The sequence below is a fragment of the Spea bombifrons genome, chromosome 12 (genome assembly GCF_027358695.1).
Source record: "Spea bombifrons isolate aSpeBom1 chromosome 12, aSpeBom1.2.pri, whole genome shotgun sequence".
Classification (NCBI taxonomy): Eukaryota; Metazoa; Chordata; class Amphibia; order Anura; family Pelobatidae; genus Spea; species Spea bombifrons.
The window spans coordinates 28,807,033-28,822,108 of NC_071098.1; the positions used below are offsets into that span (position 1 = coordinate 28,807,033).

The 15,076-nt window shown below is 35.2% G+C and overlaps 1 protein-coding gene across 5 annotated transcripts in view; it reads right to left on the reverse strand.

The window, feature by feature from the left end:
• Positions 1-1,013: 1,013 nt before the first annotated feature.
• Positions 1,014-15,076, reverse strand: part of LOC128470290 (potassium voltage-gated channel subfamily C member 1-like) — a 36,718-nt gene continuing 22,655 nt past the window's right edge. The window contains exons 4-6 of one of the 5 annotated variants that reach the window (XM_053452158.1): positions 10,913-11,107; positions 7,990-8,029; positions 1,014-1,366 (exon numbers count right to left, since the gene is read on the reverse strand). In XM_053452158.1, the coding sequence (XP_053308133.1) occupies position 1,366; positions 7,990-8,029; positions 10,913-11,107 (236 nt within the window). In that variant the 3' untranslated portion in view covers positions 1,014-1,365. Of the gene's footprint in view, positions 2,705-7,903; positions 8,030-10,912; positions 11,108-15,076 lie in introns of all 5 variants that reach the window. The other 4 variants (XM_053452156.1, XM_053452155.1, XM_053452157.1 and 1 more) reach the window with 4 other exon arrangements.

Genomic DNA, 15,076 nt, shown 5'->3' on the forward strand with positions numbered 1-15,076 from the left:
CTATGTCACACCTGAATAATTTATATTGAGTGGGAAATAAGTGAACGCATTTGGCGGTGTATTCCGTACTTCAGAGAATTCGTTATCGGTGGGAACCGGAAATACATTCCTGATCTCTGAGCCACTAAATTTTTACCAGATTAATTAAAATAGCAAACTGATTCCTGGTTTTACGAGGATTTTTATCCCAAAAGCTTTAAATGTCACTTGTCTACTCAATCATTTTTGAACCATGGGTTGGCCACCATATTATTTGCTCGATTTGGGGGGGGGCAAACAATATGGCCGACTGTGTCCTTCTCTCCTTCTTCCATTATCATAATGGGGTTATATGTCTTATTCTAAGTTGAACCACCAGTGATGGCACAAAAAAAACCCTTGAAGGTACAACCTCTAGAGACAACACAGAACATAGGGTGAGAATCTTTTTGAGTAATCAACGGAACGATAAATCACGCTTTCGGTTTTCAACAAACATAAAGCCCAAACATATCGTACGCATCTGTGGAAATGCATCCATAAAATATTCCTTCATTTAGAATGGAACGCGTCCAAGAACCTACATTAGAATAACAAAACCAATGCAAAAAAGAGCTATATATATATATATATATATATATATATATATATATATATATATAGTCATCAATTTAAATATCGTCCTTAAGGTACTCATTGAATGGCTGGCTAAATTTGTACATTTTTGTCAGATTTTGCAGTCTGGAAGGAAAAATATACCTTTTTTTGCATATAACATTAAATATTATTACAGTATAACATGCAAACACATGCTGGCTAGGAAAATGCAACCTTTAAATAGTAAATTTTTTTGTAATTTTTTTGTAATTTTTTTTTTTTTGTAATTTCCCAGTTCTTTTTCTTTGTTGAATCTGCAGCAGTTTTCTGCCTCTCAAGAAAAGTCAAAATCATCTTCACATTCTTCAATACTCTCCAGTGCAATCATGTGTATATAACCTCAATTTTAAAAATAGAAGAATCCAGTTTATTTCATATTCATCCTCTTCTCTTAGCTGCCCGTTTCACTTCCATCTTTTTTTCATTCCATTTTCATTTGGATGTTGATCCATGCATCATAAATTTCCAAGCTTCACCATATCGCCATCTTTTTTTTTTCTCGTCCTCGTTTGCCTTAATTTTCCATTTAATTCATTTTTTTATTATTTTTGTTACCTTAAATTTCATTTGGTGGTTGTTTTTTTTTTTATCTGCTTTTCCCTCTTTTTTTTTTGTTCTGAAAATAAAGTATCTGAAGGATACTTTTAATTATGGGAAGAAATCAATTAATTCACAGTGACAGCTTCCGCCTGCATATATCGGGCAAGTACTGGATTCTCCTTATAATTTTCTGTGCGGGGAAGAGAAAAAACAAAAGGAGCAGAGGAGAAAGGAGGTAGGTGAGAGAGTGAGAGGGAAAGAAGATTAAAAGGGAGAGAGAGAGAGGAAACGTGGACATTCTGACACAGACTGTCATCATATTAAGCCATGCACCAAAATGATTAGCCAGGTATGGGAATGGAACCGAGCTAAGCTACAGTATATACAATTTTCAATTTATTTTACGTGAAAACATGCATTCAGGCAGATTTTTTTTTATTGCTTGCAAAACTAGATCATGCACAGAAGGGTTTAAGGAAATGACAAGTATTAGAATATATAAATACCTATATATTATCTGTTGAATATATAGAGTATATATATACATATATGTAGAAATAGAGAGAATGTATGTATCTATACACATATATATGTATATGTTTAACGAACGCGTGGCTATATATATATATATATATATATATATATATATATACACACATATATTTGTACGATATGGCTCATAATATCCTGAGTATGGTGGTAACGGGATGACAGGGGAAGCAGAATGCAGCTCCATAAGAATGAGATCAAAGTTTTAATAAAACAGGAAAGAAAAGAATAAATAGAAGAGGTGTTTATAAAGGAAATACTATGTATTGGAGATTTATAAAGTTAAATATATTTCTTTATGTATATATATATATATATATTTAGAGAGGTTTTTCAGGCTCATTAACAGTTTCATTCTTTTTTTAAAATAGTTTAGTCTTTTTTTTTTTCTCCATTTTTTTCAACAACAATAAATATTATATCAATAAAAAAAAATGATACCCTATCCCCCGACTCCCCAATAAAATCTCCTTTGGTGTTTTGGCTTCCTTACTGGAAGAGCTTTCTCAACTCCGTAAAGAGCATTTTCCTGGAGCACACCAATTTGATTCACCAGGGGTGTGGGAGTCGTTGAAGTCTTTTTTTTTTTTTTTTTAATACTCCTCAGCAAAGTGCATTTTTTTTGTTTGTTTTTTTGTTGTCTTTTTTTTATTTTAAAAGCCAGACTTGATTTTTTTTTTAAATATATCTGTGTATAATCTATTTTTTTTTTCTGTCAACCGCTTTAAAAAATAATATAATTTGTTATAGTCTCTTATTTGTGTTCGTTTGCCAGTTTTGATGTTTGTATTTGACTTGTTATTACTAGTTAAGGTTCCCCTTATCAGTTGGTTGAGTCCATGCTATAAGATGGAGGGAATGGGTGACCGCGGACGTCTCACTGCAGATGGTGACCCAAATGGGGTGGAGACAGGAGACAGTCTGAGCGTGTTTCCACTCATGCCAGCTATGCTGTTTAGACTCCGGGATTTTTCATAACCTTCATATCCATGACATAAATGAAAAAAGAAAAAAATAAAGATTATGAAGTGCAACTTATTTTGTCCAGATCCTGGGGCAAGGATAACTTTATACAATAAAAGCCAAGATTGTGGGAGTTTGGAGACACAGACAGCCTTATATCTTCCCATTGTCAGGACCAGAGATGGGCAAAGGTCTCCTGATGTTGGCGACCAACAAGCCCCACGACATTCAGTACGGTCGTTCCGCTAAGCATCATGGGATGTGGAATTTCTCGAGACCTTTGTCCATCACTAGTTCTTATCTAAAAAAGTTATGGATTTCCTTCCCCAGTTCCAAATTTTTTTTTTCCAGTTCAGTTATTGGCCACGTGAATTTAACTTGAAGGTCATTTAGCAAAACCCCCAAAAAACAATATTTAGTACATTAACCAATTCACTTAATTCTCATTTAGAATTTTTAGTATTTGTATCTATTTGATCTGATGCTTTTTTGCCCTTTTTTTAAAAAAAAAATGTGCTAATTTGTATTTTTTCAGTCGTATTTTTCAGTCTTTAGGAAAACATAAAAAGTAGTATAAGCACTACTGTCTCGAGCAATGTGGATTTTGTGAGAGATCAATGGCACTTGCCAAGTATCGAAAAATATATCATTATAAATAAGATATTGTTAAATAAAAATCAATTTTTTTTCATATATAAAAAAGAAAAGTAAAAATTGCAAGATTTAGAAACAACACTTTTTCTTTAAGTGTTATAGGAAACAAAAGTTGAAATATCTTATCAGGGAAACAAATATTTGCATTTACAGTGTAAAGTATTTTAGCTTACAGTCCACTTCCTGTTTGGATAGCTGATATAACATTTAGCAGGAAGTGAAGAGTGCAAGAGAAAAGAACTCCCCCAGGCTATTGAAAACACAAGCTGCAGACACCATGTACCTCCTTCTAAGTTTACCAGCATCGCAAAAGTAAATTTCTACTAAAAAGTACACAAGTATTTTAGGTATTATTTTTATATTTTTTCTTCTGTTAAATTCATGAATACATTTTATGATTGTAAGATGCTGCAAATATTATGTTAAATATGTCACGGTGTATAGTTGCCCTTCTACAAATGTTATTTAATGTCTGATATGTTTACTCATTTATATAATTCTGAGATAATCCTGAAGATAATTTTCTTAAAGTTGGAAAAAAAATATTTTTCGTCAGTAGAAAATATATTTGGGATAATACCTTAATTTCTAAGCCCCAAAACTGAATATTTCCAGCTAAAAATGATTTCATGATTTGGACTTATCCACTACTAAAAAAAAAAAGGTAAAATAATTAAATGCTTTATATTACCCACCAAAATAGAAAAAAAAGCTAATTATCCAGAAGCCCACTTATAATATTCTGTAAATTCAAATAAATTAGCCCCATTTTATTTTTGATTAGGGAAATAGATATATTTTTGGCTGTTATGTCTCAGAATGGCTAAAGCAGAGAAAAATTAACAAGAATGCCAAATGCAAACAAGTTTTAAAGTAGCCAAACAAGTAAGTTATTGTAGTCCCAGCCAATAAGAATATAGACTTCTCAGCCATCGCGAAAAAAATAAAAAAATCCATAAAAATGTATCAAGGCTAATGTTTATTTTTAAAGGCCATGATATGTTTATCAAAAATTTAGTGCCCTTTAGTTATATGTGAAGGCTGGATTTATCAACTATTCAGAGTTTGTTAGAATTCTATTTGAAATTTGCAAGAACATAGAACTCTACTACTTAAATGTGATACCAAGAAGGTGGTAGATAAGTGGAATAGCCTCCAGCAGAAAGGGTAGAGGTTTATGGATGGTTGTGTTAAGATTTGCCAGGTCTTCTTGACTAGGTCCCCTCTGCCCATTGATGTTTGCGAATAAAACCATTAGTCTAGAATAATTGGCTCCCAGTTCCTATACTGGCAAAGAGGAAGACTTCATTCTTTAAAAATAATATTCTTTGCTGGTTAAAAAACACTCATTTTACCTAAAGTGTGACTTTGAGAACATGTGGTATCCATTGTTGGGTTATATGTAAGAGCTGTGGAGTCATCAGAAAAAAATAATGTAACTGCATGCTGATAATTCTTATTAAAAAATCCTAGTTCAAAACAAAAACCAGCTTGGTTGTAATTTGCAGAGAACATATCTGTATTCTGTTCTCAGCTGTATGGAGAATTCAGAATTAGGTATATCTTCGTATATAAGGTCTTCATTCTTTGAGCATCAAGGAAATCAAGTGGAAATCACAAAGTTCTCACGGGCTTGTCTTGAAGATAGGATTATTTAGTCCTACCTCTAGAGCATGTAGAATAAAATGAAGGTTTGTGGGTTTGTGGGCACTGGTACTACCTGGTACTAGAGACATGGATGGGCAACCTTGACCTACAATTATCTAGACTCATTTGAGCCAACTCAACCATCTGAACCTAGTAAGATCTCCTTAACTTGGGCCAATCTTATGCATATGGAGAATCAGGGGGTTTTGGGACCTATTCTGCTCAACAAAAAATTACAATAGAAATCAAGGACTCATCTTGGCTTTACTCAGCAGGGCAGTTTTATAACGACAGAAAATGCAGAAGGTCAAAAGGTTTGGTACCAATTCTTCATGGAGTCTGCTGACTCTACAGAAGAAGTACACAAAATAATGTGCGTGATTCAGCGTTGATTACTCCAACACATTGGGTAATCAGATATAGCAACTGAAGATACTCCTTTCCCCTGCACATTGGAAGCAGGCAATGGGGGAGAATATGTAGCAAAGGTGGGGAAACTTTTAATGCAGAATTTGAGCAAAGTTGTATCTGCACTGTTGGCTGTAGAACGCCATGCTTCAGCCAACCACACTGGATGTTAAAAACTTGTGTATAGACGTCATGAAGGTTTTGAATGTTATTTTTAGACCAATGACTTGATCTGACTTGCCTTAGCTTTTGGGGTTGATTAGGTACCTTCCACTAAGCTTTAATGTTATGAAAAAATATATTCCTTTCCTTTATTCCTTCTTCATTCTTTTACACCTCACTCTAGTACTCGACCATTTTTTACCCCTCAACACTCACTAAGCCCTACTTTAGGTACCCCGGGGCAGACATATTTGGCACATGCTTCCTCTTCCAGGTCTCCTCATTACCCCAACATTTACGGCATTTTCATGAATTGGATTAATACACTTTCAAACGAAATGTGCATGCTGGCAGTCCTCCACTATGTACCTTTTCCTTACACAAGTCAGTTAAAAAAAGTTAATATCTAGAAATTACTAAATTGATTCAGAATCCAACTCGAGTCAATACCAGAAAATGTATCATTAATGTGAGTCATTATATAATATTTTATAAAGACCAATTTCCTTATTTCATAATTAGATTCAAGTGACATCTTAATGAAGAATTTTGATTAAATTGCCATATATTTAACTTGAATATAAGCTAATAAACAATTCCATATGGTATGATTTCTACATGGAATATTTGGAAAAATACATAGGAATAACATAGCAAATCAAAATAGGTTCTCGCTATTCTTTTTTTTTTAAATATTTTTTTTGTAAAATATGTGTTTAATCTAATAATTAAAGCGTCTCAACAAAATTAACTACATATTAATTTTTTTATTTTTTTAATAATTCATGGCTATTTGATTTGAAATTTGGTAATTTCAGAACATTTTTTCGACAATTCTAAAATATTTTTTACCTCTTAAATGTAACTTCACTTTATATTGAGACAAAAATCTCACTAGATCAAGGTATTTTTTAGAATATTTTTGAATTTTATATTGTTACTTAATTTAATTTATTTTTTTATTGGAAATATTATAATATTATTATATTATTATTAAAATAATTATTAATTATTAAAATAATAGTATTACGTGCAAGCATCGCAATTTGTAATATTTATTTAATTTCTACATGTGTCTAATTAAAAAAAATCATCATGCAGCCCCTAATGTTTTTCTCAATTGAGAGAATTTCACTGTTTAGGATATTAAGCAAATAAACCTAAGCAGGTCTATCATTTTTCAGTTTCTATTGAAACAACCTATCACAGCCTGCTTTTATGTCACATGACAATAAGGTGTCCCTGGCAAAATTATGAACAAGGCATAATTTTACTTGATTATTTTACCATTTCTTGTATAAGCCTACACACTATATTAAAATAGAACGTCTTCAGACTAATAAAGCCCCTTTAAAAGACAATTAAAGATTTTTTTCTTACACGTTCTAGATTTTTGAAACATTACATATAAAGAATAACGTTTGTCTGGAGTCACTGCACGTCCCTTTGATTGTTAGGTTTTACTGCAATTTCTATTTGGAACGACTTACCTGGAACTCAATAAAATGGGTTAGAGGGCAGCGTGAAAGGATGCCACACAAAATCCACATAGCAGACCTTGGAATGGCGTATGTGCTATTGCTACTTTTATGTTATTTCCTATAGAGAAGAATGGAATGGCATTTTAAGTTGGGTGGAAAGATGATCAAGTGTTGAATTCTAGATATTGAAAGAGAATGTTCATTAGACTTAATACTTGAGTTGATAAAACTCAGTCTTTCTTCAGAACTGAGTTTCCTGTTAAGTATATTATACTTTATTGATACATCTAGGTGGACTTCCAAAAAGAGCTAAGTTGGACAATCCACTAATGGCTGTGGGTCGTATGTCTACACTACGTTTGCTTGATCAAACATTCTATTAATGTTATTTAATTGTATCAAATGAACCTCGATATGAGATTATCATTGTATGTTGGCCATGTATGGACTCAGATGTTACAGAGATGCAGTTGACTTCTACTGTAACCTGTAAACATGTGACAATTATTAAGGAATGATCTGAACTTTGTATATTGTATCCAAAGGCTTGCTTGATACAATGTATTTTGGGCATTCCAGACATGCATTTAGACAAATGGCATTTGGGCATCAGATCATTAGATAACCATTTAGTACATGGAATATGAGTTACATGAAATTCGGATCCATACTTGGCTGGAGAAGACTTTATCTATGTGAAAAAAACTTAATAGTTTCCAGCCAATAAAACACCAAAGTATAATCCATATGGATCTGAGGTTTATGAGTAGGATTATTGAGGTGCATTGCAGAAATAAACATAAAAGAGCATGTTTTAGAGTTAATGAGGGTGAGAAAAGGGCATCCCCTTTCATGCTACTCACCCCTAAGGCTCCATGCATCCTATTGCTTGATCCAAGAGGCAGCATTGGCATTAAGATCATGCAGAAGATCAATGTCCTGTTTGTACCATTCGCCGTGTCGAGGAGATGGAGTACAGGCGTTGACAGCTGAAGAGCGAAGGGCGCAGGCAATGACAATGAAACATGAATGAAAATGAAAATAAACAAAAACAAAAAAAAGAAATGCTTTAATGTGGATGGTTTATAAAGGTGTTCCGCCCCCATACTCCCAGCCTTTGTCTCATCCTGCGTAAAAGAGCTAATTTCTTTCTATTTGAAAGAAACCTGCAAGATACAGAAGATTACATTTTTTTCTAAGTAACTATTTCGACCCCTTTGCTATAAGTTATTGGTTTGCAATATTTGCTATCATGCCTGAGGTTACTCGTAGAATCTATATGACTATCCAGCTTGGGGGGGGGTCTTAAAGAACCAAACATCTGCTTCAGTATATGGCCCCTTCTTTAACCCTTTGAGTGTCACCCTTTGGGTGGGATGATTAGAAGTATCACTAACTCACTGGTCGATACAGGTCCTGCAAATACATAAATGAGCCTCTATGAGCCATGGTCCCTAATGGTGTGTGATTGTCAGCTTTGCCTCCTGATGGGTTCCACGGGAGGTAATATAATTCTGTTCATTAAGATACGCTAGAAAATGGCCAAGTGGGTAGTCCTCCCTACATGATACATGGGGGGTAATTGACACTCTATCACCAGCTGTTGTGGACAACCATCTCCAATACTCTCAACACGCCAGTACAATAATGTTAAATGACCAATTGCAAGCATGACAATGATAAAGTGATACAAATCCCTTATACTGTTCTGAGTAATACTGAGTAAAGTTATCTTGTGAAGGCTTCTGATTACACCGTATTTGGCTGCTTAGATGTGTACACGCTCCTCTATTGAAAAAAAATGGAGGCCAAATTTTGGACTTACTGGCAAACTTACTCTTGAACGTTACAAGAAAGGTTACAAGTAGCTTGCTCATTAACATTCTGAAGATTCTGAGGAGAAGAAGGTCCCACTCTTGCAAATATACAATCCAGTTTGTATTTATATAATGAGATTCAGCGACCCTTTAACTCAAGTAATAGTTATTTCAGTTAATCATATTGTCAAATTGTGTATCCTCACTTTTAATGTTACTGTTAAATTTTACTATTCCCCCTATTATAATAGCACTAAATGGATGTTAATGTATACATTTTTCTCTTTTGTCCGCTATTGAGCTGAATAATGTCTGTGAGAATGCAAGTTTCTCGAGGTTGGCTTTTGTATTGAAGTCAATAGGGATACAACTCAGCTTGTTAGTTTCTGAGGTTGGACATCGATTTAGAGATTTTACCCGACTGTTAACTGCCTACTGATAAAAATGTATTTGTCTTTAGCATGAAGTCATTAGAGTCATTAGGATGAAGCTTTTTTTTTCTACAAAAAAATTGGACATTTACACATTGTACATCATCTATATATCCCAAGGAGATAATGGACATCATTTTAATGTAGCATCTGTTTAATCCAATTTTCACTCTTTTAAGTTTAAAGTTTCATCCTCGGGTCTCTAAACCATGCTACAAAATTGTCAGTATGATCTGGGATGGTTTTACATCCCTAGGAACACACCTATCAAAAATGCCACCGTAGGAAGCGCATGGGTGAAAAGTGGAAGGAACATGGGCAAAGAATGGGTGGCATGGTCATAATGGGTGCAGTGAAGCCACACTCACTAATCTTCTGCAGTGCCTTTAAAAAAGTGGACACATGGACAATGCCAAGTCTACTTTACGCGGAACTTGGCCATAAATGCAATAAAAAAGGGTTCAACATAGACATATGAAAAGAGTTCAATGAGATGAGATCTTTCATCCCACTTCAACCCATATACAGCTCATCATTTTTAATAATAATAATTAAACCTCACTTTTTTTTTTAAGTAGCTTTACATCAGAACTCATGACTGATTCCCACTCACTTCCATGTGTGTACATATTTACATGAATGTATATTTAACATGCTCAGTATAAAAATGTTTTTTGATGGACTACAGTTCCCATCATACCCTTCTAGTGACAGTACTCTGGACTATAGTAGCTGGAGCGAGGGTATCTTATCCTGCTGCCAGATGAGATTAGATTCCATATTCTTCTATGCCGTCTGTTTAAAAGAACGACATACAAATTTGTGATAGTTCTTTCTTCGGTTTCAATAAACTGGCAAAATCTATTGTTAATGTAATGTGATGAGTGTAGCCCAAGGCAATGGCATAATATCTATACCATACACCATAATACGACTAAATGAATGGAATTGCGTAGACATTTATGGTTTGATTTGCTATACCTTAACCTGTGAATTGGCCTTTCTTATCTCTCCTCCAAAATCCCTTTTCCACATACTCATATTCCTATCTCAGATAACTTTAACGATCTCATACCTGCTCCAAGTGAAGATAGTTAAAAGAAACCTGTCATCATCCATCACAAAAAAAAGGGAGTAACAGCCTTGCTTTGGGGACCCGAAAAACAGTAACACACTATACATATAATTTAAAAAGAAATGTAAATTTGATGCACTTGTGTCTTCATTTTTTATTTCCTCCATATTTATCATGCAATCTGTTTTGGGTGCTTTAAAAAAAAAAGTAGGATCCTCTTCCATGTCTGCTGCCTGGATAATATGTTCTATGGATTAAAACATAAGGGTCTTATGGTGATAACCTACAGGGTCGTCAGGATGGAGGCAGCTCTTTTCTGAAAATACACTGGCCATGTGTGACGCACATCATCTATATATCCCAAGGAAATATCAGCATTGATGTTTCAAAAGAGGGAAATGGTTTAAAAAAAAAAGAAGAAGCCCCGAGATATCTAAGGAGTAGAGGGAAGACCAAAAACATTGTTCTTTGCAAAAGGAGTTTTGGTTGAAATAGCTGCATAAATGAAAGTGAGCGGTGAAGGTGGTCAAATGCGTCAGAGGCGAATACCTTTGCGAATGTTGCCATCTGGTGAATGTGCAAAGTCTCCGGTGGACAACAGGAAGCACGCTCTGTCACGATTGTATCTCTCTCTTGCCCCTGGAGTAACAGGAGACTTTTCTTCTGGTGATAGAGCCTGGTCTATAGTAGGACAATCCTCGTTAGCCAGGGCAGCGTTGGCGGCATCTCCATTCTGCTTTGAGTCTTTAGTGATAAGTGAAAGACAGAAAGTACATCTAGTGTTAGTTTGAGAAGGGTCATCAAGAAGGAACTCAAACATGTGGTCAATGCTAGACATATCTAAATTATACAATTTGAGAACGCATGAGGTCCACAGAAGGTCTTGGGCTGAGACCTTCTGTGGTCCTACTGAGTTCTCCTAGAATTAATTAACAGAAACCATGTTAAAACTTACTGATGATGCATCTTGGATGAAAACTTCATGAAAACTACAGATACAGCCTTTTCTCGTCTCTAAAATGTCTGGCTACCATTCTAGAAAATTCTGCACAGTCTGGGGCATTTGAACTTTGGTTTACCATCATAGACCTGTTTTCACAGATAATGTTTTCATGTGTAAGGAATAAAACCATCTAATGCACACTGGATAACAAAGAGTTAAATCCATCATTAAGTACCATCGAATCCACCTTGATATTAGGAGTAAGGTTTAGCATTTTTGGTACCCTTTCATCACAACCACCCCTACTGGAAAGATGTTCTATGGATTCTGTGCTCGTTCTAAAAGTAGCAGAGTGGCTTAGTTTGTAACCTTTTAGCGTCAGAGAATATTTTATTTTCATCCTGTAATTCTGAAATATGATGTCCTTGGCCTGAAGTCAATGTCTGAAATAAATCTACTGCAAGTATTTGAATAACGATCCTCAGATAGACTGCAATGGATGAAAAAAATCAACATAGAAGTATATTTGCCAATTTTCATTAACTTGTCGCACTGTTTTTTGTTTTATATAGCAATCTATGAGAGGCTGGTAGACAAGTGGAACAGCCTCCCAGCAGAAGTGGTAGAGGGTAGTACAGTGAGGGGATTTAAACATGCATGGGATAGACATACGGCTCCTGAATCTAAGACGAGACCAACGACTGATTAAGGTTTTGGGTCTTTACAGCAGGAGAAACGGGCGACTAGACGGGGGCCGAATGGGGCCGATCTTGGCTGCAAATTCTATGTATCTTTGTAATTAGCTGTTACCCCAGCTTTGAATCTAGCCCATTGTGTCCTTTCTGAGATCCCTCAAGTCGCCTAAATGTGATCTTAAAGAATTAATTTTGGCTCCGCTCGTACTGTTACGGATTCTGGGTCAGGCTACTAGCTTTGTCTCTGAAATGTATAAATTCACATGTATGCCCGTAGCATTATTACACATTAATACATTATTACAGATTTTTTTTTTTAATAAATTAGTTCGAAAGTAACGAAGCCATCATATTCTATTAATTTTTATATTTTTTTAATTTGCTGATAACAGCTGAGCCAATTAGCGATATAGTGTTTTGCCCCGGAGTATTATATCTGCTGAGACGCACTAAGGAAAACATTTATTAGATAAAAAATCTTGATTTTAACCCACTTGCTGCTGTAATTAGTCACCGTGATGAACAGTGGCACATCCCACCCCCTCCCAAACAATTAGACTAAAATGGAGCTGGTGTGGCACTTCAAGAGTTAAAGACAAAGTCAACCCTAAGCCATTAACATTAATCTGACCTTCAGTTAACTGTATTACATGTATTAAACATTCGCAGTTAAAATGCAAAAGCTAAAGTATAATTAACAAATGCAGGGTATAATTTATCTCAGGCTAGTAAACACAAAATTGTCATCGTATGTATAATGAGACTGTCTCGATGCGGTCTAATCCATAAAAAGTATAATTATTCTTTTTTTTTTTTTCCCCTTTTCGTACAATTTCGACACAGGCTTGGCAGATAGAACTCCGTGGCGGTAACAACGCGGTAACTAATGATGCCAACATTCTATGATCTGCGAAGTGTTAAAATATGTTTAATATATGGCATATTGGGGGGAAAACGCATCAAAAGCCGCAGGATGATAGTAAATTTAGTGTAGGCGAAGCTTGAAGGAGAGACGTTAGATGTTCCAAGGAGGAAATCAAGGAGGGCTTAAAGAAGTCATTACAGCAGCTAAATTAGCTTTATTTAATATTAAAATCAATGCCCTTCTTTGCCTATCTTTGCTTTATTTATATAAGGAACAACATGCAGAGAAACTAAGCCCGTCTTCTTTGTCATGTTGGCTTTTCGAGAGTCTTCTAGATGCCACCACGTTGATGAATCAACTCTCGCTAGGTGGGAAATCAGCTTGGGGCATGATATCTGGAAAGTCTCTGGATTTCACCCAAAAGTTCTGGAAATCAGGACGGATTCTGAATGAAAGCATTTCATGTATTGTCGAGGAAGCAGCATTCGGTCCACTCCCTGTCCAGGTCCTGTCTAAAGTCTAGACCCTCACAGCCCTTTTTCCATGTTTTATTGGAAGGTTGCTCCGCCCCACTCATGGCTGGCCCCACCCAGACACACCCCAGACACACCCACTCTCTGCGCCATATAAGGAGCAGACGAGAGAGAGCTCCTGGGAGGCAGTCCTGGGAAGCTCCCGGGTATAGCGATAAGCCAAAATTTTTATGATGGAACGTACTGGTAAATGACAAAATGGGCAACAGTCCACATCCAAGTGGCTCTGTTTTAGCTACAAGATTTGGAATCTAAAAAATTAGGATTTAATGAATTAAGATTTATTGAATTAGGATTAAATGCAGGCATTAACTGGCCATCGGGCAGGAAGATTAAATGCCCAGGCTTTATTTTATAACGGCAAAAGGTCATAATCACTGCGCTGGTGGGCTTTAAGTGCCTGGAAATGGTTTCGCTCCAGTTCTGGCTCTGGTAGAGTTAATGGGGTTAATGGTTTTACCCATTGACTGGGGGGTTATAATACAGCTGTTTAATGCCTACGCAGGGGTACTTTAAGATTACTGCCCCAACCTGTACAGATTAACAAAGTCGCAGATTATCTAGTAATAAAACTTTTGCCTCCATAGGAAAGATAAAGGACAACGTGCACTATCCATTGACATCCATTGTGTGCGTGTTTTCGTACAATTATCGGCCAAGTTGTTCATTCTTGATAGAGCCAATTTAAAAGATGCTAAAAATAGAATTTAAAAAAAAAAACCCATTTGTGCCTCCGAGTGATTTACCAAAGCCTTTCTTCTTCAAAAGTAGGGCAAATCTGATCTGATTTGAAAAGCTGAAAACGCGCCGTTTCTAAAAGATTCAGCTCAGCTCTTAAAAATTAGTCATATGTTTGCGAACTTCGTCATATGATTTAAAAGTTTTATTGAATACCTTTCTGATTTAGCAAAAAAAAAAACACTAATTAAAAAAAATGCAAATCATAGCATCCAGTTAAAATCTAAATATCAAAAATAAAAAATAATATTAAATGAAGGGATAATTTCTAATATGTGCAGGCTATTTATTTCTGTAATTTAAGTGATTACTAGACTTAAAAATTAAGTCAATGCCTCAGCATTGAACTATAGTTAAAGTCAATTGAAAGACTAATTATTTAAATTAATTATTTAAATGAGTCCAAAAATTATTAGAAAAAAAACTATCCAATAAAATATTAAATAAAGCGATGTATATAATAATGTAGTGTTGCACTCAAGAAAAGGGTTTTTTTTATTTCAAACTGTTCCAAAAAACTCCCTTTATCTGCAGACCTGGAGGCCGCCATTGTTGTCAGTCATGTGACCTTCCCTGCTCCAACACTACACTAAGGTGATGCTTTATGGCGATGCTAATGAAGTCCTGCTTATCTAATGAAGTCCTTTCCTCCCTGACTTTAATTATTCAGTGAGTGCCTGAATAAGACACTTTATTGCTGACCCCAGGGCCGTTTTTAAGGGCTCAGTTTGTTGCTGGTGGATAGTATGAGGAGGCTGAGCATTTCTTTGCATTTTTAAACATGGGAGTAATAAAAAATGAATCATTTTTTTTTATTATTATTTTGTCCCCTTTTGTCACAAAATGTTATTGCAGGAAAAAATGATACCATACTAGGAAATAAAGATATTATCTTATATTTTAATATTGCTGGTATTGCCGGTGTTCCTGTTTTGGTTC